At 43.5% G+C, this 22590-nt stretch overlaps 1 protein-coding gene across 1 annotated transcript in view; it reads left to right on the top strand.

Moving 5' to 3' along the window:
• FAM135B (family with sequence similarity 135 member B) overlaps positions 1-22590 on the top strand; it is a 248784-nt gene that overhangs the window by 73366 nt on the left and 152828 nt on the right. Inside the window, exon 3 of the mRNA XM_067531743.1 lies at positions 8857-8936. Within this exon, the coding sequence (XP_067387844.1) occupies positions 8857-8936 (80 nt within the window). The remainder of the gene's footprint in view (positions 1-8856; positions 8937-22590) is intronic.

The following is a 22590-nucleotide window of genomic DNA, read 5'->3' as shown; positions in this document are numbered from 1 at the left end:
TAATTCCGTTTTGCCTGAAGTAGCCTCTCTTTTCCCAGCTTTACTCTGCTGTCCAGCTTCTCCCCCCCACTTTTCACCTCCTGCTGTGCTAAGTAGCCTGAAGGGGAAGTGAAGGTCAAATTGCTTTCAAAGTAGACATGCAGGCATTGCTATCTTGGTGGGCAGAAAAGGGCAAGGTCTCCTGAGGTGAGCATGAAAGGAGATGTAAAGAGAACCTGTTGGTGTAATTGTCAGAGAGCTGCAGGAGATTAAAGGGCTGGGGGAGAGGGGGCAAGTTATAGCATCTAGAATTGCAGGCTCCTGTGGGAAAGAGATGATTTGATGAAAAGCTGTAAGGAAGTGGAGGAATAAAACTGATCACAGTTGAGGTTTATCCGCATCCAAATTAAAACCTAGTCTCAAATGCACTAAGGGCTCAATCCTGTGAAGTGGCAAGCACTGGCTGTGATCCAGCAAAGCACTTAAGTACATGACTTTTCACTTGCTTAAAACTACTTCAAGCTTTGCTGTATCAGGTCCAGAGTGCTCAGCTCTTTACGGGACTGAGCCCTAAATCCTGGGCCCAATGCACATCTCTACAATGTCTGTTCCTGTGAGGTGCTGAGCACTTCTGGCAAGATACTGATGAATCCCTTCAAATCCCGTGGATTTCATTGGAAGTAGAAGGTACTGAGTACCTCCTTGAGATTGCAGGATTAGGCCCTGACAGGGTGTCTCAAAATTAAAATGCAGAAGCAGGACTGCCAAGAATTATGCAGGAGTCTTCAGAAAAAATCTGGTAAGAAAGTATTGGAAACAGAGTGATTAATGATAGCAAGCCTGGATTCCAGCACAGGTGGTCGTGCTTAGCTCATCCACTATAGTTATTTGGCACTGCAGCTGTGGTGCATAGAAGAAAAGCCATATGTGGAATAGTCTGAAGTGGAACCTTGTCAGTTTTTTTTTTTTAAACGGCGATAAATGGCTAATGCAAATCTACTTTATGCACAACTGGCTCTTTGCTAATTTCTTTGGCTTGGTTTTATGGTTAAGGCACTGAACTAGCAATGCGAAGACTTAGTTTCAGTGCATGACTGCCACAGACTTTGTGTGACCATGGGCAGGTTGCAAATCTCTCTATTCCTCGTCTGTAAAATGGGAATATGTCCTCCTTTGTCTGTCTTGGTATATTTAAATTGCAGACTCTCTGGGGCGGGGAATGTCTCTTACCATTAGTTTGTACAGCACCGTGCACAAGGAGGCCTCCCTCTGGGTTCTGGCCTCAAGGCAGTTCTGTAATAAAAATAACACTTGCACAATGTAGTTCTCTGAAGCATTTCTACATCTAGCATAGTCACTAGGATGTGCTCGTTTGACATTGTTCTTATGAACATTTCAGCTCACTTCAAATTTTACTTCAAATCTTAAATCTTTCAAAAAGCACCAAGAAAACCAGAGTCCCTTGAACTTCATTTAGTCTAAACGTATTAATTATGAGTACATGAATGGCTGCTGGAAAAAGTAATAATCTGGGCATCTCTAGTATGGAAGATTATTTATCCATTCTTCCATCCTCTGCTTTAAATAATACTGATGGTGCTGCTTCCTTGATTTTCATTTTGTTTAGCTTGTATTTAAAGTGGTGTTTTGGTTTTTTTTTTTGTATTGTTTTGTTTTTTAAGATTCAAGACTGGATGTCCTTCTGAAAGATATGCCATACTCAGCCACAAAATTTTGGGCTAGTTGCAGAAATCACTGGGTGACACTCAATGGTCAGTGTTATGAGGGAGGTTAGACTAGCTGATCACAATGGTCTCTTTTGGCTTAAAAATAACATCCGTCCATGAAAAACATAGCTGGAAACTATCTATGTCATACACTTGCAGTGTGTATCGTGTTCTCCTCTAGGGGCTGGTCCACATGGAATGTAATATACTGTTGCCAGCTAATGAAGTTTGCCCTTTAATTCAAGTGATGGAAATCTGCTCTTTGATACTGAAGATTCTGTTCTCTGATGACTCACATGGGGAGTTGTTTTATGGAGTCATTTGGAGACCCTCAGAGTGCTCTTTTCAGGGAGTAATTCTCCTGCTCTTCCTTTGCCCGCAAGTTTTGGCTTTGTTTTCTTATAGAATAATGCATAGCCTTAGTTCAGTACAAGACAATAACACAATGGAGAGGTTCTGCTGACATGAGACATGACAAGTGTTTAATGAGATATGGAAACGCCGGATTGCATTATAGTGGTCAGTGTACAGTCAGTTTGTTTGAAGTATGTATTGTTCTGATGCTTGTTTATTAAAATTTACCATCCAACTCAGAACTACATTTTGAACCTTGCTGCTCGTGATGAAGTTCTGTGGCCTATGTGATACAGGAGGTCAGATTTGATGACCTCAGTGGTCTCTTCTGCCCTTGGAATCTATGAATCTAGTTCAAGTGTTTTAAATACCTGGCGTCTATCATGGTTTATTGGGTTCTCCTTTGCCTTTTCTCTGTTTCAGTCCATCTTAGTTAGCGAGAATAAGTATTCTTATACTGATTTTTAAAATTGTCTCTCCCCATCCCACTCTCATGCAGTACCGCTAAATTGGCCATATATGTCACGCGAGAATTCCACTTTCTTTTGAAGCATTAGTGAGTGAATAATGCCAGAAGAAAGTTATCAGATTTGATGAATCAATGGTGTCTAGGTAGTATGGTAAATCCTAATGGTCTTTCAAAGATACTGTTGGTGCATTAACACTAGTGAAACATCAAAACATGTGGCAGATTGGTGTGGCAGCAGTAGTGAGGCGGGCACTGTACCGATCTGTGGTGATGAAGCAAAAGCAGAGTTTTCAGATGAAGCTCTCGGTTTACAGGTCAATATATGTCCCCGTCCTTATTTAAAGTAATGAACTTTGGGTAATGACTAAAAGGATGAGATTGCAGATACAAGTGGCAGAAATGACATTTCTCTGCAGAGTGGCGAGGCTGACTCTCCGAGATAAAGTGAGGGGCACGGCTATTTGGGAGAACCTCGGAGTAGAGCTGCTACTTCTCCAGATCAAGAGGAGTCAGCTGAGGTGGTTTGGGCACCTGATAAAGATGACCCCTGGTAGGCTTCCTTTGGAACTCTACTGGGCAAGTCCTACAGGGAGGAGGCCCCAAGGTTGACCCAGGACATGCTGGAGAGATTATATCTCCCAGCTGTCCTGGGAACGCCTGAGAATCCCCCGGGCAGAGCTGAAATCTGTTGTAGAGGAAGGGGAGGTGTGGTCCTCCCTACTCTCCATGTTGCTGCCGCGACTCTCACCAGGAAAAGCAGCATAAAAGAAGTTATTTAATTTAGAAAGAAAATCTGATTATATATTTGGCCAGCCTTATTTACATTCTCCAGTACACAGAGGGCAACATCTTCAGAAATGGAGATGTGCAGTGCAGACCTAAAATGGCGGGTCCATGAAATGGCTACCAGGTTGTCTAACCACATGGCTGGAACTTCAAACTAGGCACCTAAATCGATGGTATTGCAGGTGCCATTAATTTGCCTGCATGTAATTGCACCCAAATTGAGGCATGGAGACTAAAGTATTATCAGCCCAGCTGATAGTTTCTCTAGGGCACAAATTAGCCCTGTTAGCTGGGAGGAACAGTGGGAAGCTTCTACTGACATTGCCTAAACTCTACTTGTTTGTAGAGGTGAAATTCAGCCATTTGCAGAGGGACAGAATGAGGGCCATGCCCCAATTAAGTATTGGTTAAGTCTTACTTTAAGGACTTTAATGGGACTTAATTAGTTCATAGTCCCTGAACTGGCTTCTACAAATTTCACTGTGGAGGATTAGGGGACCTCCATCTCCAACGTTGCCGGGCTGGCACTTTCCACTTGTTTTAATTTAATAAAATCAATTATAAAATAATATAGTGAACTCTTAAACAATTGCAAGCGTATCTACAAATGTATAGACCTTTACTTAAAATAAAGGACTTGTACACACCTTCTTTCTGTTTTTGCCAGTACTACATATATGCTGTATGTTGGATATAGGGGCATAATCCAGAGCCTGTTGAAATAAATGGAGAGAATCCTATTGACTTTGGGTTTTTCATCGGGCTCATGGATGGTTTGGATTCTGTTTGTTGCATTACAACCAGAAGACCTATTGCATTCTGTTCTTGTTAACTAATCCGATGAACTAGAATTCAAGCAGAGCAAATTATCACTAGTGATGGAGTTATATGGACCCCTGAACCAAATTCCTTTTAGGTTGATCCATGGCCCTGTCACTTCTCATTTAAAATTCTGATTATGTATAAGCCCTCATTATTCATTTTGTTTGCCTCAGATGCATTCTCTTGCAGTTTGCTATTCTTCTGCACATTCAGAGAATATGCTTGAGTAATCTGTCATTGACAAAAGACAAGGCTTGCTGTCAAAGCACTATAGTAGCATACTGTCAGGGTGATGACAGTGTGATCACAACTGTATTTCACATGGTGTCCTGCTGGATGATAAATTCTTCTGTGTTGAGAGAAAAAAAGCCAGCTCCATCTACTGTTATTTTTGCCCTATTTAAATGTCAGTCCCTTTAATGCTGGTAGTGATAAATATAGAAAAATGTACTTGCTATTAAATAAATACTTAGTTGGATAAATTGCTTCTTAGATGCTCTGAATATCTACTGTTTAATACATTCAGCAGTATTGTTTTTATTAAGAGGACGCTGATGGTGCTCATAGAAAAACTTGGAGAGTTTATAATAGCATTGCTTAGTACTGAATCTAACTGTGCAGAAAGTTCATACTGAGGCCATGCAAACCTTGACAGCCTTCAGGTTCTTATTTCAGCAGTCCTGAACCTGACTGACAGGTGTACTGAAAAGTTCAGTAACTCTTGGGCCAGAGCCTTCTTTCACCCATGACGACCTCCCCGTTCCCACTCCAGTCATCTTCTGAGAGTGAGGCCAATAATCTTTTAGAATTGCGTCTCTTCCTCTCCGAGGCGTGTCTCAACCCCAGGTTGCTAACGGGATAGTATAAGCAGCAGCAGATCAGGAGATACCCTGCAGAGTTCATAAGGGCATTTTTGGGAAGCTTGGGATCACACTTCCTAATCTGTGTAAAAGTGGAGTACTGAAGAACCCAACGAGGCAAATACAAATGCCATACGATTACTTGCTAAATTCTCCAGAACAGGCCAAAGATACTGGTCCTCCCAAAAACCAACAGATCAAACAATAATGAGCTCAAAGCGTGGATGACTTTAAAAAAAATAAAAGCACTTCCATGCCTTTTTGACCCTTCCTTGCTTCTGAATGCATTCTCCAATTTGTCCCAAACATTTTGGAAACGTTCAGTTCTCAGATAATATGGATGATTTATTTGTATTGCAGTAGTCCCTGTAGAAGCCCCAATCAGGATTGAGGGACTGTTGTGCTAAGCACTGTACAAACACACAGTAAATGACAGATCCTGCCCTGAAAAGTTTTTAATCTCCATTATGCCTGTGAAATATCAGATGAGTTGGTTTATTTATGTCAGTATTAGGGGGATAAAGAACTGTAACGGAATACACTCCTGTATTCACACCTTATATACTATTGTAATAATCTTTTTATGAGGTATGCCTTGTAAGGTATCATTTGAAAACTCATAATTTGCTGGTCAGTATTGTCCTGATAAAATGTAGCAACAATGTGGCAACATTGTATGTGAAGTTATAAGATTTCTCTATATGATGTTATTAACACGTTCCAAACCCCACAGCCCTGCCTATTCAGAAATTGGCAAATTGGTCTGTCATAAACAAAGGAATGTGTGCTTTGTCTTAATTTGCATCTAAGCAGTAAACAGAATCATGAAGCAGGAAGGGAAAACAAAGGAAATTCAAATAAGTGAAAAAACCAGCAGGGAACATCCTTCCACATAGAATCTTTGTCTCCTGGGTCTCAACTGGACATGTTCTTCAAGAGGAGTACTGAAACTATAAAACGGAGGGACAAACACCCCAGGGATCCCTGCCTTTCTCCCTACTCACCTCATTCTCCACACCAGAGAAGACAAAAGGAAAGAGTCATTGGACTCTGGAGAAGAGGTTCTGACCTGAAATTTGGTTAGTAGTCTGCTGAAGAACGTTGTGTGAGAGTTTGCTTTGCAACTAAGATAGTTTCTTAAGTAGATACTAGTAAGTGTTTTATCTTTATTTTTCTTGTAACCCTTTCTGACTTTTACGTCTCATTACCTGTGCTCACTATGAATCTGTTTCTTTGTAGCTAATAAACTTGTTTCATTGTTTTATCTAATCCAGGGTGTTTAAGATTAAGGGTCTGGGTAATTCTATTAAAAGATAATAAACTGGTATGTTATTCCCTTAGAGAATAACAGACATAATATATTCATATTATCCAGCAGAGGGCTGGGCAGTACAGGACATGCATTTCTGGAGGAAAATCCGGGACTAGGGATATGTTGGGGTCAAGGCTGGTGAAAGCCAGGGGGTAACTGGCAGGCTGCAGTTACTCACAGACGCTCAGGGTCTGGCCTGCTTGCTGAAAGGATTTTTGTAAGCAGCCCAGGTGGGAGTTGCTTCAGCAAGACATTGTAAGGTACCAAAGATTGCAGGACAGAGGTATCATAGCCCCCCATTAGTGTGGATTGTGACCTGGTATGTTGCAGGAATAGCTGTTTTGCACCTTGTATTGTCATGTGCAACTGTGCAAAGTAAAGTTACAGTCCATTCTAATTCCAGTATGACAGGGACTCATGATGAAACACGTTATCAGTTAATGTTTGCGTACTAAAGAGTCTTACCAATTTGTGGCAACTATCAGCTGTGTCTAGTGTGATATTTTAATTTAGAAAGGTAGTTTGGATTTTGCTGATAGTGCAAGAAGCCTGTTAGTGCACACGTTACTTTCCATGTTCACCATGGTTAAACACCTTCAGCTCAGTTCTCCCCTCACATACCCTAGGATAAACCAGGAGTACCTCGATTACAGTCAGTGGTCCTACAGCTATGTAAAACCAGTGTAAAGGAGAGGAAATCAGGTCCTTTGGTTCTCCTTGCACTCTGTTCCCAATCGTGCATCAGCAAAACGGGTGTGGGGTGTAGGATGTGAATTCGGAAGCTAATGACCAATAAATGAAGCATGGGCTTCTCACAAGCAGGCCTTGCCTACATCTGGAGCCAGTGGGGTGCCAGGGGCAGTGATGGTGTGGAGGTTCTCAAGGGTCCATGCAGATCCTCAGGGATTTTCCAGGTTTGGGCGGCTGGGGCAAAACCCTTTTCTGCAGGGAAGGATTTGATCAAACCCGACTCTTTGCATGGGGATCTCGGTGAAGGAACTCCAATAGAGATCCACAAAGTCCCCTCCTGCAGGTTTTAACATGTGTGGGTATGATCTGGCCTTAAAATCTTTTAAAAGGGTTTAATGAACACTATCTAAATACACTAAAGTACTTCCACCAACCTATTCCACCACAGAATAGAACAAAGGGGCAGTTTAGGTTGAGTGGATAGTTGTAATTGGGGTGTGTAATGGCAGTTGCATGTCAATTTGGTGTTGGCTGGCTTCCTGAACTGTTCATTTCCAGATAGTCATCAAAATAAATAAATAAATAAAACACACAGAGAGACACTAGAGTGTAGTAGTCTTGTAAAGAGTGTAAGTATTACCTGCGGATGCTAGCTGGCTGGACTCCACTGACAAACCCTTTCAACGTGTAATTATCTGTATTTATGTCTAGAGGCACTAAGTGAACCCAGGGCCCCATTGTACTAGGCATTGTACCTCCATATTATAACAGACAGAAGAACATAAGAATGGCCATACTGGGACAGACCAGTGGTCCATCTAGCCTAGTATCCTATCTTCTGACAGTGGCCAGTGGTAGATGCTTCATAGCCCTATCATATCTCCCCTTAGTTGTCTTTGATAGTTTGGACAGTCCTACCATACCTGCCCCCAAATAATTTATAATGTAAATAGACCAGGCAAACAATAGGAGAAGAAATACAGATACGTAAGTGAAATGACTCCACCACGACCACACGGCAGGGCAGTGACAATTGTGAACAGAACCCAGGTATCCTGAATTACTGGGCAGGACCCTGTTAATTGGACTATGGTCTTCTTATTCCTGGCTAATGAAGATTTTTTTTGTTTCGGGAATATTCCTATATGTTTATATACAGAGGTTGTGCGCATATATATGCAAATTTTCTACAAAGTCCTGTAGTGCACTTAACTCTCACTCAGGCAAAATTTTCATGGCTGTCCTCTCTCATTCTGTGGCCAGATGCTGTCCTGATAGGTATAGCACAGGATTTGGCCCACTGATAGCAAATAATTAGAATGCTAGCAGACTGAGACCTGATAATGCAAATACATATAGAGTTGCCTTGTTAATCATAATCATAATATAAATAGAAGCTTGTTAACCAGGGGAGGAGGGGGAATGGTAAGGGAGTAGGATAATTTACGAATGTGTTTTTTCCCATTTTCACTTGTGTTAACTTTATAGTGCATCCTGTTTGATGGTGTTGCATTGCGTCATGGACACTTACCCACTCTTCTTTTCTTGAAACAAGCTTTTCTGGTCACACCTCTTCTTGTCAGTCAGATATTGGGCTTAATCCTCTCACATGGGGTAAATCAGGAGTAATTCCCTTAAAGTCACTGGAATTAAATATGCATAAAATTTATGTGAATGAGAAGAGAATCAGGCCCACAATAGTTAGCAATCCAATCTGCCTTAATATTATAGCTGCATATTCGCTCTCTGCACTAGTGTGAATGTCCATTGCGTGTTCTAAATGGTTTTCTCATGTTGAATAGAGTAGGCATCCGTATAACAGCACTTTTTTTTTTTTTTTTCCAATCCTCTCTCTAGATATTACCAGATACGAGCAGGGCTGAAACTTCCGTCCCGGATTCCCCATAGACTGGCTGCAACAATTGTAGAACAAACAGGTGAGAGATTCTGAGGAAAGTGACCTGTCAGAGCTGGGTTCACTTGTTCAGACGGGGGAAAACCGAGTAAGTGAAAGATAATCCTGAATTTTAAAGTCAGAATCTGGGTTTAGATCCAGATCTGAATTTCTCCTAAAGGTCAAGGGCATTTAGAGTCTGTGGGGTTCTGTTGTTTTCTTTGTTGGGTCTGTCCTGTAGTAAGTGACTTCTGGGTACCCGTCTGGCTCTGTCAATTTTTCTTTACTTCTCCAGGTGGGTATTATAGTTTTAGGAATGTTTCATAGAGATCCTGTAGGTGTTTGTCTCTGACTGAGGGATCGGAGCAAATCCGGTTGTATCTTAAGGCTTGGCTGTAGACAATGGATCGTGTAATGTGTCCAGGGTGAAAGCTGGAGGCATGAGGATTCGTATTGCGGTCAGTTGGTTTTCGGTATAGGGTGGTATTAATGTGGCCGTCCTTTATTTTTATTGTAGTGTCCAGGAAGTGGATTTCTTGTGTGGACTGGTCCAGGCTGAGGTTCCACTTCCTGGACACTACAATAAACACTGGTCATCACCTACAGTCCCCAAGTAAAATCTCTCCAACAATAATTAAAGATCTACAACCTATCCTAGCAAATGGTCCGCCTCTCGCTCAGGCAGTGGGCGACAGACCCATCCTAGCTTACAGACAGCCCCCCAACCTGAAGCAAATACTCACCAGCAACCATATACCCTACAAAAAGTCCAACCCAGGAACCTGTCCCTGCAACAAACCCCATTGTCAGCTCTGCCCACACATCGACTCTAGTGACAACATCACTGGTCCTAACTACATCAATCACACCATAAGGGACTCATTCACCAATACGTCCACTAATGTTATATATGCCATCATGTGCCAGCAATGCCCCTCTGCCATGTACATTGGCCAAACTGGACTATCACTACGCAAAAGAATAAATGGACACAAATCAGACATAAAAAATAATAAGCTCCATAAACCAGTGGGAGAACACTTTAATCTCCCAGGGCACACTGTCACTGACCTGAAAGTCGCCCTACTTCTCCAAAAAAACTCCAAAAACAGACTTCAAAGAGAAACTGCTGAGTTAGAAATGATCTGCAAACTTGACACATTCAAACTGGGTTTAAACAGAGATTTAGAATGGCTCTCTCATTACAAGAGGTAATTGCTTTGCTCACCCAGTCTCACCTCCTACTCAATGACTGCCATTAGCCCTCAAGTACCCGGCTATCATCCACCTCCCCCATTGTTCTCTATGCACTTGTATATCTATGTTTCCTGTTTACTGTATCATTCTACCTCTGCATCTGACGAAGTGAGCTGAGTCTCACGAAAGCATATGCCTACAAAAATTAAATGTGTTAGTCTTTAAAGTGCCACAGAACTCTCGTTGTTTTTGCTGTATACAGACTAACACGGCTACCCCTCTGGAACAGAACCAGATTACCATTTCTAGGGTAACTGAAAATGTGAATGAAACAACTCTCCTTGCTGCTGCACACGGGAATGAGCAGTTTGTGCTCAAGGAAATGAAATGTATAATAATGGTGGAGAGGAAGTTCAGATAAGCATCCCAAAATTCAAATCATAGAATCATAGAATCATAGAATATTAGAGTTGGAAGGGACCTCAGGAGGTCATCTAGTCCAACCCCCTGCTCAAAGCAGGACTAACCTCTGCTATATCATCCCAACCAGGGCTTTGTCAAGCCGCAGCTTAAAAACTTCTAAGGATGGAGATTCCACCACCTCCCTAGGTAACCCATTCCAGTGCTTCACCACCCTCCTAGTAAAAAACTTTTTCCTAATGTCCAACCTAGACCTCCCTCCCTGCAACTTGAGACCGTTGCTCCTTGTTCTGTCATCTGCCACCACCGAGAACAGCCTAGCCCCATCCTCCCTGGAACCCCCTTTCAGGTAGTTAAAGGCCGCTATCAAATCCCCCTCACTCTTCTCTTTTGCAGACTAAACAAGCCCAGTTCCCTCAGCCTCTCCTCATAAGTCCTGTGCTCCAGCCCCCTAATCATTTTGGTTGGCCTCCGCTGGACTCTCTCCAACTTGTCCACATCCTTTTTGTATTGGGGGGCCCAAAACTGGACACAATATTCTAAATGCGGCCTCACCAATGCCGAATAGAGGGGAATAATCACTTCCCGTGACCTGCTAGCAATGCCCCTCCTAATGCAGCCCAATATGCCATTGGCCTTCTTGACAACCAGGGCACACTGCTGACTCATATCCAGCTTTTTATCCACCGTTACCCCCAGGTCCCTTTCTGCAGAGCTGCTGCCCAGTTCGTCGGTCCCCAGTCTATAGCTGTGCATGGGATTCTTCCTTCCTAAGTGGAGGACTCTGCACTTTTCTTTGTTGAACCTCATTAGATTTCTTTTGGCCCAATCCTCCAGTTTGTTTAGGTCACTCTGTAGCCTATCCCTACCTTGCAGGGTATCTACCACTCCCCCCAGCTTAGTGTCGTCCGCAAACTTGCTGAGGGTGCAATCTACCCCATCCTCCAGATCATTAATAAAGATGTTGAACAAAACCGGCCCCAGGACCGACCCCTGGGGAACTCCGCTTGTGACCGGTTGCCAGCTAGACATGGAGCCATTGATCACTACTCGTTGAGCCCTATGCTCTAGCCAGTTCACTATCCATTTTATAGTCCTTTCATCCAACCCATACTTCTTTAACTTGCTGATAAGAATACTGTGAGAAACCGTATCAAAAGCTTTGCTAAAGTCAAGGTATATCACATCCACCGCCTTCCCTACATCCACAGAGCCAGTTACCTCATCATAGAAAGCAATCAGGTTGGTCAGGCATGACTTTCCCTTGGTGAATCCGTGTTGACTGTTCCTGATCACCTTCCTCTCTTCCAAGTGCCTTAAAATGGATTCCTTAAGGACCTGCTCCATGATCTTTCCAGGGATTGAGGTGAGGCTGACCGGTCTGTAGTTCCCCGGATCCTCTTTCCTCCCTTTTTTGAAGATGGGCACTATATTTGCTTTTTTCCAGTCCTCAGGGACCTCCCCCTGTTGCCACGAGCTTTCAAAGATAATAGCCAATGGCTCTGAAATCACCTCAGCCAACTCCCTCAGCACCCTCGGGTGCATTGCATCCGGCCCCATGGACTTGTGAATGTCCAATCCTTCTAAATAGTCTTGAACCTGTTCCTTCAGCACTGCGGGATGTTCGCCTCCTTCCCATTCTGTGCCACCCAGTACAGCAGTCTGGGAGCTGATCTTGTCTGTGAAGACAGAGGCAAAAAAGGCATTGAGTACCTCAGCTTTCTCCACATCCTCCGTCACTAGGTCGCCTCCCTCTTTCTTTAAGGGGCCTACACTTTCCCGAATCTTCCTCTTGTTGGCAACATGCCTGTAGAAACCCTTTTTGTTCCCCTTCACGTCCCTTGCTAGCTGCAACTCCAATTGTGCTTTGGCCTTCCTCATTTCATTCCTGCACGTTCGAGCAGTGTTTATATAATCCTCCCTAGTCATCTGACCAAGCTTCCACTTCTTGTAAGCTTCTTTTTTGCGTTTAAGTTTGCCAAAGACTTCTTTGTTAAGCCAAGCTGGACGCCTACCATATTTGCTATTCTTTCTGCACATCGGGATGGTTTGCTCTTGTGCCCTCAATAAGGTCTCCTTAAAATACAGCCAGCTCTCTTGGGTTCCTTTCCCCCTCATATTAGCCTCCCAGGGAATCCTGCCCATCAGTTCCCTGAGGGAATCAAAGTCCGCTTTTCTGAAGTCCATGGTCCGTATCCTGCTGTTCTCCTTTCTTCCTTTCATCAGGATCCTGAACTCGACCATCTCATGGTCACTGCTGCCTAGGTTGCCACCCACTTCTACTTCCCCTACCAAATCTTCCCTGTTTGTGAGCAGCAGGTCAAGAGAAGCACGGCCCCTAGTTGGTTGCTCCAGCACTTGCACCAGGAAATTGTCATCGACACTCTCCAAAAACTTCCTGGATTGAATGCTTCTCTTCAATGCATCTGGGCCGGCTGGGCCCCAGGAGGCTGCAGAAATGGGCTCGGAATGGCAGAACAAAAATGAAATCACCCAAGTAAAAGCTCCTCTACGGTTTGCCGGACATGGGAATTCTTCATTCCCTGCCTGATGCTACTGGGTAGTGTTCAGCACCTGGCCACGTTGCACTACAGCGGTGATGGCATTGCAACAGCTGCTAATGTGATGGCAAATGTTTATATAAAATATGACCAAATACACGGCGAGGTTTTGGCTGCAGGAAGCTGCCACAGAGCTTGGTGCAGAGAATGAAGCAGCAGGACCTTAACTGGGGGAGGACTGTGATGCTGGGAGGAAGTTAATGTGGTTCCTCTGCCAGGCACCCTTCAGGGACTCAGCACAGCCCCCCAAAAGGGCAGCACTGGCTGAGGAGGAGGCGTGGTTTGGGACACGAGGAGCTGATTTAGCGCAACCCTGCTGCCACTTCCAGCAACACAGCCCATGTGGGGCTCCTAGCGCTGCCCCTTCCCTGGTGGAACCGCTTGGGAGGGAAGCAATGGGACCACTCTTTCTTGCCCTCTCTCTCTCTCTCAGCTGGCAGTCTGGCCTTTAATTGGTGGCTCCAGTTGCTTTGGGCTTCTTTTGGACCAAGGAAACTAGGCCAGTGTAAACAACTCTGGGCCTAATCCAAAACCCACGGAAGTCATTTGGAATCTTTTCATTAGCTCCAGTGCGCTTTAGATCAGGCCCTATTAGCGGCAGGTTGTGCCAGAGACTGCCTAGAGCACAGTGAAAACCTAGCAGCAGGGCTGCATTTTAAATCTAATGTTGCCCTCCTGTTATCTAAAAGAATATAATGTAATACAGTGCCACGTTGTAAACCAAATGAATGAGCGTATTCTCCAGGATAAATTACTTCCTTCTCTCAAATTACTTCTTCCTCTCAAATCAGTAATGTGTGTTGTTTATCTAGGCTGTGCTTTCACTTCACATCCCCCACCGATCCAGTTCCTCTCTTTCCTCCTCATCTGACGTTCCAGTTCCCCCCCAATTTTCCCCTCCCTTTATTCCCTTGTTATCAATAAACAAGCAGCGTGAAATGTAAAGCAGTCTTTTTTTTTTTTTTTATTGGTGATCCTTTGCAGAGGGGGGAAAAAGAAGATAATAGAACGATCTGCATGCATCGTGTGGGGCCTGAGAGGGGATACAGAGCCCATTTTGGCAGTGCGCACATGAAAGAATCACACATCCCCACTACTTAAAGGGGCCATCACCTCTTTCTGCTCTTCTCAGCTGGCGAGGAGTGCAGCATGTACAGCACCCTGCTCAACCTCCTCTTAGACCGCTTGGGGGTGGGGGCTGGGAAAGAATGGCTTAGCTCAGAATTTTGCAGGGGCAGCAGAGGGGAGTCTGTCTTGCCACAGCTTCCTGAAGCTCACCTAGACTTAACAGCCTCAACGTGTCTGACTGATGACGCGTTATACGCAGCATCTCATCTTGTGTTGAATGCTCATACTCCTGTACTGCCTTTCTGTTCTCCATGTCCATGTCCAGCCTGTCAGATAATAAAATGCTCCACGCTCTTAGCTCTGTGCCGGCAGCCGCGGGCGTGTTCGCTATCTCATTCAACGTCATCCCGAGGTTTTTTTTTCGACTTCTTATTTGCGACAGGCGCTCTGCAGGCGTATGAGACGGTGTGGGGAAGGCCATGTAGTCCACTGGAAGGGAAGCAAAGCACAAGGTACCCATTGTTAACTCGTCCTATGGACGGAAAGCAATGTTACCATTTATAAATAACTCCCCCGAGCCTTCCTAAGGGAAGGCTAGAACCACATACCTTTGCCTAACTAGTGCAGGGGTCAGAGCGCCCTTCCAGCCATGGTAAGTAAGGGGCTGGTGCTACGTTAGGAAATCCCTGGTGCCCATGCTGCACAAGTCCATGCTCCCTAGATGGATGTCAGACTCCCATCGATCAGGCTTTTAACAGGCAGTAGAAAGGTTGAGGGATGGATACAGGTTAACCGTCTCTGGAGTAAAAAAATGGGAACCCGTTTGCGGATGCCCAAGGCCCATTGCAAGAACGTCCCGCGTAGGGACTTGCGGTGTTAACCAAGAAACCATCCCTGGCAGTGGAATAACAGACGCTTTAAAAAACTTTCGTGGGTGGATACTGTAAATGTGCGCCATCTTCCCTAGGTAACCGTGAGTGATATCAGCCTGCTGAGGGTCACACAGGTGGAAAGGGAGAATTTGCTGCAAGCATCTGCCTACTGGCCTAGCCCTTATACTGCTATGCTGTCTTCTGTGATGATGCCTGCACAATTAATAACAGAGTGGGGCGGGGGGGGGGGGGAAGTGTCCTATTGTGGTGGAAGAAATAAGGCTGCCCGCCCAAGAAACCTTCTGCAAAGGATTGCAGAGTACCTACATGGAAACTTCCTGGAGATACGTATGGAGGATTCTCAGAGCATCCCTGTGCACATAAATAATCTTTCCAGGGTGAACCCAATGCTTAAGCACACCAAGTATGAGGAAGCACAGCCCCACTGCCCCACACACCACTTTTTCCCACTGGTACAAGATTCTGGACTGGGGATATAACCAAAGACATGCAATTTGCAGTACATACTCACCAGATGTGCCTTCCCCGGCATCCCGGGTCAGTCATGGTTTCCTGTGTCTGGATGGGCTGCTTCTGTGTTGCAAACTGCTCCTGGCTTTCAGGGAGAAGGGACACACCACTTGCCTGCACCCTGTTCTCCTCCTCCTCCTCCTCGTCCACAGACTCATCCTCATTCATCCTGGCCTCAGATTCCCCCAAGGTATCAGTGCTACATGGTGGCATAATGGTGGGGTCTCCGCCAAGAATCGCATGCAGCTTCTCATAAAAGTGGCATGTTTTTGGTGAGGAGCCAGAATGACTGTTAGCTTCTCTAGTTTTCTGATAAGCCTGTCTCAGCTCTTTGATCTTAACGCGGCATTGCTTCGCATCCCTGTTGTGCCCCTTCTCCAACATGCTGAGAGATATCTTCTTGTAGATATTCAAATTTCTTTTGCTTGCTCGGAGCAGAGCCAGAAAAGACTCTTCGCCCTACAGACCGATGAGGTCAGCTCAGGTCAGTTCCAGGCTGGAGCGTGTTTGGACCGTGCAGTGTTTGGACCGGGGAGTCGCCATGATCAGTTGTGCTGGCAAGTTCTCTCCAGGCTGACCAAACAGGAAACGGGAATTCAATATTTCCCGGGGCTTGAAGGGATGAGCTATTTCCTGTTTACGTGGCCACAGTGCAACAGACTGCGAATGTGCAGAGCAGTCACAACAGAGCATTATGGGATACCTCCTGGAGGCCAATGACATTGATTTACATTGCGGTCTTCCTATGCTGACGCGCATTCAACCCACAGAATTTGACTTCAGTGCTACGCCACTTGCGGAGGTGGTTTTATTAAGTTGAATTTTAGCGCGATATAGGTCGGCGGAACTGACATGCCAGTGGAAACGCATACTTTATGTGGTCGACGGAAGCTGCATTCTGTCCACCTACATTATCAGCATAGGCCAGGCCAGAGAAACTGAAGGCAAAATATACAGCAGTTACAGGATTAGCAGCCGACTTGCATGATGCTAATGCAATCAGGAGTCTAATAGCTTTACAGGGCTAACATCAAGGCGGGGGGTATTTAAGCCATTAAGGCTTAAAGGATTCTTTCTTGGCCAGCTTTGGAAGTGTTTCATAATTGATTTATAAAGCCTATGGAATAGCACCATTTAATGGGGCTGAAGTTTAAGCTGAACAGTTGGATGTTCCTTTATTGTGTTGTCAGTGATCCAATCAAGTGTATTTATATAGATTGTGTGTGTGTGTGGGGGGGGGGGAGAAATTAAGACATTGCAAGTTTTAATAATACTTGCTCTGAAAGAGGCAGCATTGGCAGCCCAAAGTATTATAAAATCATGAGTCACAGCCCCAAAATTCATGAGAACGATTTTCAAAATTTGCAGTTTTGTTTTCACCTTCTGGGTTTTTTTTAGGCCTTTTGAATTCACGTTTTTCAAGGTTTCACCGCAACTAGGAGGGCCAGGAACTTTCTCTTTCAAAAAATAAAAGCTGATCTTTTCATTTCAGAAGCTGGGACTCTAAGAAAATGTAACCCTTTTGTCAGACAGAGCTGGCAGCAGCAAAGGTCTGGGGTTCTATATCTAGGGGTTCCTGTCAATGATACAATACCAAACTGGCTTGAGCCCCCACCCAATCACCTGGGAAATCTCACACTATCCCCTGGGCACCCCCAAAAGGCCATACTTCCCCTCTCGCAAGCACAGAGTTTGAGTGTAGAAACTAAAACTTTTAGTAAGAGGAAGGAAGTAACACAGCACTGGCTTGGGAAAAACCATGCAAACAGAATTTATGAACACCAATGAGCTGAACCCACCCCACCCCAGAGTACATGGGGTGTGTCCTTCACATCTCCCTTCTCACTTTCCCCTGCCCCACTGACCATTGGAGTTGCAGTGTCCACCTCTCGGTTGGGGCTCAGCCAGTCCCCTTCTGCAGGCTCCTGCCAGATGTGGACTTGACAAGGCCTTCTCTTCTGCTACCTCCTGCCACTTGCGGGCCTCGCCGTCTGTAGGTGCCAACTGCTACTGGCTCCTCTCCACTGATTGTCAATCAAGGTTTCCTAGTTCCTTTAGTGATTTCAGCTCTTAGTGAATTTCAGCTTTCAGCTCATGGAAAAACGTTCTGCTGACACAGGAGCAATGTCCCAGCTTTTAACAAAACAAAAGACTCCAAGAGGAATCATTAATTCTACCTTTTAACAGTGGGAGGAGATAGTCATTTGATGCCTGAGGGCAGCCCTTTGCCTGGGCTAGTGCAATCTCAGCAGGAGACTTCTCAACCCCTCCCTGCTTCTCTTACAATGCTCGAGAATCCGTCCGCCACTCTTGTTGGGCTCTATTTAGGTGAGAGTGAATTTTTCATCAGAACAGGCTAAACACGGTTCTGCTGCCATTTGTTCATACAATCAAAGGACAGCATTTCATTACCCCTGCAGTTAACACAAAAGTGACTTGTAACACAAAACCAGCCCTGCTAACCACTTCCCATCATGCTCAGCACCTAGTTGTGCTTATCCAAATACAGTGAAATCATACTAAGTACTTAATTGTACTCATGCAAACGCAAAGCCCATGCAAATAAAGTGCCTCCCTTTCAGCTGACTGAGCAGGGGGAGTGCCACTCAGACCTTGCTTACAAAAATGAAAAATAACTTGAGAGTTGGAATAAAACCGTGAAAAGTGACAACGCTGATGGTGGTGAGGAGTGAAAGGAATAGGTGTTTTCTGCTGCAGAAGTAGCATGGCTTTTAATTCCCAAAAACTCTTCATGGAGAAACAAATTCAGGGACCAGCCAAACTTGTGACTTTGAGACCCACCCTGGGGACTTCCAGGAAGTTAATGTTAAATTACTTATGTAATGTAAACGTTAATATAAATGTACATATATAATGTAAAGCAGTGCATTTACAGTACTGATATTTATATGCATGCCTTTTCTTGAAAATGGGGAGAAATTGCTGGACTTCGCCAGCAATGAAAAAGGAGGGAAACAGGATGTTAACAGACCAATTAAAGAGGAATACTTGATATGGACTTTGGCCTTTGGGATCATTAGTGCCCGTGGTCTGTACCTCCATATCTAAGAGAGCAGACAGCATGACAGCTGTCCTTCACTTCTGATGCTTAGGTGCAAATGCTGCTCCTAGTTATGCCGGTGTAATGCGTAGCCACGTGATACTCATCAGCCTCACGGCAGACCCCTCTGCGTGAACCCAACATAGATGTGTTTCTGTATCTTAAATCCAAATTTAGGGATTTTTTTTTCATTGAATAAATTTACAGAGCCTTTTTGCTGATGGTTCTCCATTACACCGTGGTCCATTGAAATCAATGGTATATTAGTGCATGCCTACAACACAGAGCAAGTCTAGTCTATCTGAGTAGACCAGAAATGGTAAGAAGTGGACAAGAGCTTACTGCACCATGTCAGAACAGTACGTTTAGGTCCTGGGTGATATTCTGAAATGCACTGAGCCACTGTGCAAGCCACCAACTGGTCTAAAACTATTTCAAAATGTGGTGGAAGATAAACAATGTGCACATCTTGTGACGTATATCTCCAGATCCTGGGATACTGATTCACAGATGGCGAGGCCAGAAGAAACCATTATGATCCTCTAGTCTGATCACCTGCATGACACAGGACAGGGAGGTCTCCTAGAATTGACTACATCTCCTGGTACTCTAGTCTGAGATTTGACTAAGAAGCCATTAGGTGGTGTAACATTGCACCAGAAAGATGCAGAGTAATTACTCTGCAGAGTGCTGCGAGTACGTGGATCTTATTAGCTCAGACTAGAACATAAGCGGTGCTGGTGTGTCTCTGTGACAGAGGTTCTGCGGGGAAGACATAGGAGCAGTGTTGCTTAGGATGAAAGCATAGACTGTGGCTTATATTTTGTTTACATTAACAATGAAACCAAATAATGGGAAAGGGATAATATTGGACCTTTTTTGCAGCATGCAGCAACAGGGTAGGAATCTCACCTGCTTGCATTATATGACCAAGAGATAATAATCTCTCCACAGCTAGCGTTGCAATTGGACTCCATTAGGAGGGGAAGGATGGTCCAGTGGTTAAGGCACTGGCTTAGCACATGAAAGACCCAGGTACAATTCCCTGCTTCACCCTGGACTGCTTGTGTGATCTTGGGCAAGTCACTGAACGGGTCTGTGTTCCCCATGTGTAAAACAGGGTTAATAGCACTGCCCTCCGTCACAGGCATCTATAGAATCTGAGACATGAAGGACCTTCAAGAAATCATCGACTCCAGCCTCCTGCTCCGAGGCAAGACCAAATAAACCTAGACCATCCCTGGCAGGTGTTTGTCCAATCTGTTCTTAAAAACCTCCAGTCAGGGGGATTCCACAACCAACCTTGGAAGCCTGTTCAGGACCTTAACTGCCCTTATAGTTGCAAAGTTTTTCTTAATATCTAACCAAAATCTCCCTTGCTTCAGCTTAAATCTTTTACTTCTTCTTGTACCTCCAGTAGACATAGAGAACAATTGATCACCATTCTCTTATAACAGCCCTTAACATAGCAGAAGACTTATCAGCCCTCACCACACTCAGTCTTTTATTTCTCGAGATTAAACATGCCCTCTTTTTTCAGCTTTTCCTCATGTGATTTTGTGAGGTTAAATACATTAAAGATTGTGACACATTTTGAGATCTGCTGAAGAAAAGGAAATATAAGAAACAGGCATTATTTATTATTAATTATAAGCTCTATTTTTAGACCATAGCAACCCCCATACACTGTAACTTTGGATAGCAGCTTGTCACGTTTACTCTGAAGGCTAAGAATTTGTCTGCAGTCTGAAGAAAATTGCTCAAATAGTCTTTGAGTTACAAGCAATTAAAGAAATTACTTAGTTCTTCTGGTATGTGTCCAATGTTTCTTTATTTTTCTATTTCAAAAATGGCTTGTTACTAGCTCTTAAAACTTTCCACATGGATAAATCCTCTTGAAAACTTGACCCATAGGCTCTAAGTGCAGAAAATAGGTTTTAATTAAGAAAAGTTAATGGCGACAATGAATTGTGTATCTAACTGTATGCGGGAATTGCGCCTGCCAGATATACATTAGGGAAAACTGACACAGTATCTGTACAAACCATAGGTGAAGTGCAGCCAAGTGAAAATAGCTGCAATAGAAATGTACTGGCCAAATTCAGTAGTGATGCAGATTGTGGTTTAAATTACACATTATCATTTCCAACAGTGTCATAAAACAGGTGTATGTGGCAAAGCAGTGATTTGGCATTAAATGGGGACATAGAATGAGCACAATTTGTCTTCTGGTAGTGCAAGAAAAGCAAGTGCAAGGCACATTTATTTGGTCTTGTCTTCTCTAGTATAAACACATAGCGACAGGTGTATTAAAAACAAAACTTCAAAACAAAAAAAAGACCCTACCAAAACCAGACACTCCACTCACTGCACATGCTTCTCTCCCTGGGGAAAGGATGAGAGAACAAAGAAATGTGTAGTCACATTGTTTAATGTGCTACTGGAATGCACTCAGATACTACGGTGGTGAGTGCTATATAAGAACCTATATATAGTAGGCCTAAAAAGAGGGTAAAAAAAAGGAGGCCCCTACTGAATTTGTTTATACCTGCAGCATTCCCAGGGCTGCAGCTTCAGTTTATTTCAATGGGAGTTGTACCAGCTTACAACAATATTGAAATTGATCTTTGTAGAACACCATTCTAGTGTAACCTATGCTTTTGCATGTCCATTGAATGTAAAATCAGTGCAAGTTACACTGATGTTTATGAATGCCTTCCATTCTAGTTCCTGATTCAAAGGTGTAATAGGGTGAATCAAGCCTCAGATTGGTAACTTCCAGCATGGGCAACTCTTCCCCATGTTTTTAATAACTGTAAGTTGACATTTGACAAAAAAATATATTGCTGTTTAAGAATCTCAAGGCAGTTCTCAGTAAAGGAATTGTACTTTTCTTCCACTTCTAGAGAAAAGATTTTGTTGCTAAGCCTCACGTAAACCTTCATGCAATCAAAACAAGTATGTGCAGTTCATTGCTCATTAGAGCAAAAAGAAATAGCACCATGAATTGTATAAAATTACAGTCATTTGTTTCAATAACATTTTGAAAGGTAATTTCTTTCCCCATTAAATGGAGATAAACTTATTTTTTTGAAGCATAAAATGGGGGGAGGGGGATTTATTTTTGAATGGATACATTCTAATTTGTTTTCACGTCATTACGCCCACCTGAAAAATAAATACCTATGTTTACATGTAGAGTAAAAAGATCCAAGTAAATATGCATTATATATACCTTGGGTGCATCTCATATAATCTGAAATATTCTAGGGATGTGCTGTACTAGAAGTACTTGCTAGCTGTGTGGGTGTTATGACAGATAATCAGAAATTCCGAGTACCTGGAAAAATAGGGGTTGGGAGTTTAGGACTTGAATAAAAATGACTCCCTAATTTGTTTAAGAGATGAAGGAGAAAAAATATGACAACATAAAAAGAAGAGACTGTAAGAGGGGGAACATAAGATAAGGCCAAAGCATTCCTTTATTGACTTCACCACTTTGGAGAGTATGGCCACCTCTCATAAGTAAGGGGGGCTATAGGATTAAGTCCTTAGATTTTTTTTTAACCTCTAGTAGTAGGTATGACACGCTATTTTTCACTTTGTTTTTTTTTTTCAGATGGTTAATATATCTGGAATACATGGGTATGTTAGCTATACAGTTATTCACCTGTTATGCTGCACATCTAAGTTATTAAAGCCCTATTATTTTTAGAAGTTACTTCTACAAATACAGAAGGACCTCTGGGAACCTCTATTCATAACAGGCTTAGATCTAATAATTACATTATTATTAAAATAAACAGAATTCAGGGGTTGCTTTAAACCAAGTGTCAAGAGTTTAAAAAAGTAGAGAACATTTTCAGCTGATGCTAAGTAGGCCAGCTATTCCATCGTCTCACGTTTCAGTGTGCCTGAGAAATTAACACGGGTTTATAAAGCAATACAGAGATAAGAGACTGCATTTATATTAGGACCTTTCACACA

The sequence above is a fragment of the Emydura macquarii genome, unplaced genomic scaffold (genome assembly GCF_026122565.2).
Source record: "Emydura macquarii macquarii isolate MOO-44397 ecotype Brisbane River unplaced genomic scaffold, CSIRO-AGI_Emac_v2 contig_369, whole genome shotgun sequence".
Classification (NCBI taxonomy): Eukaryota; Metazoa; Chordata; order Testudines; family Chelidae; genus Emydura; species Emydura macquarii.
Note: the sequence above shows the minus strand (reverse complement) of the source record. Positions and strands in the feature narration are given on the sequence as shown.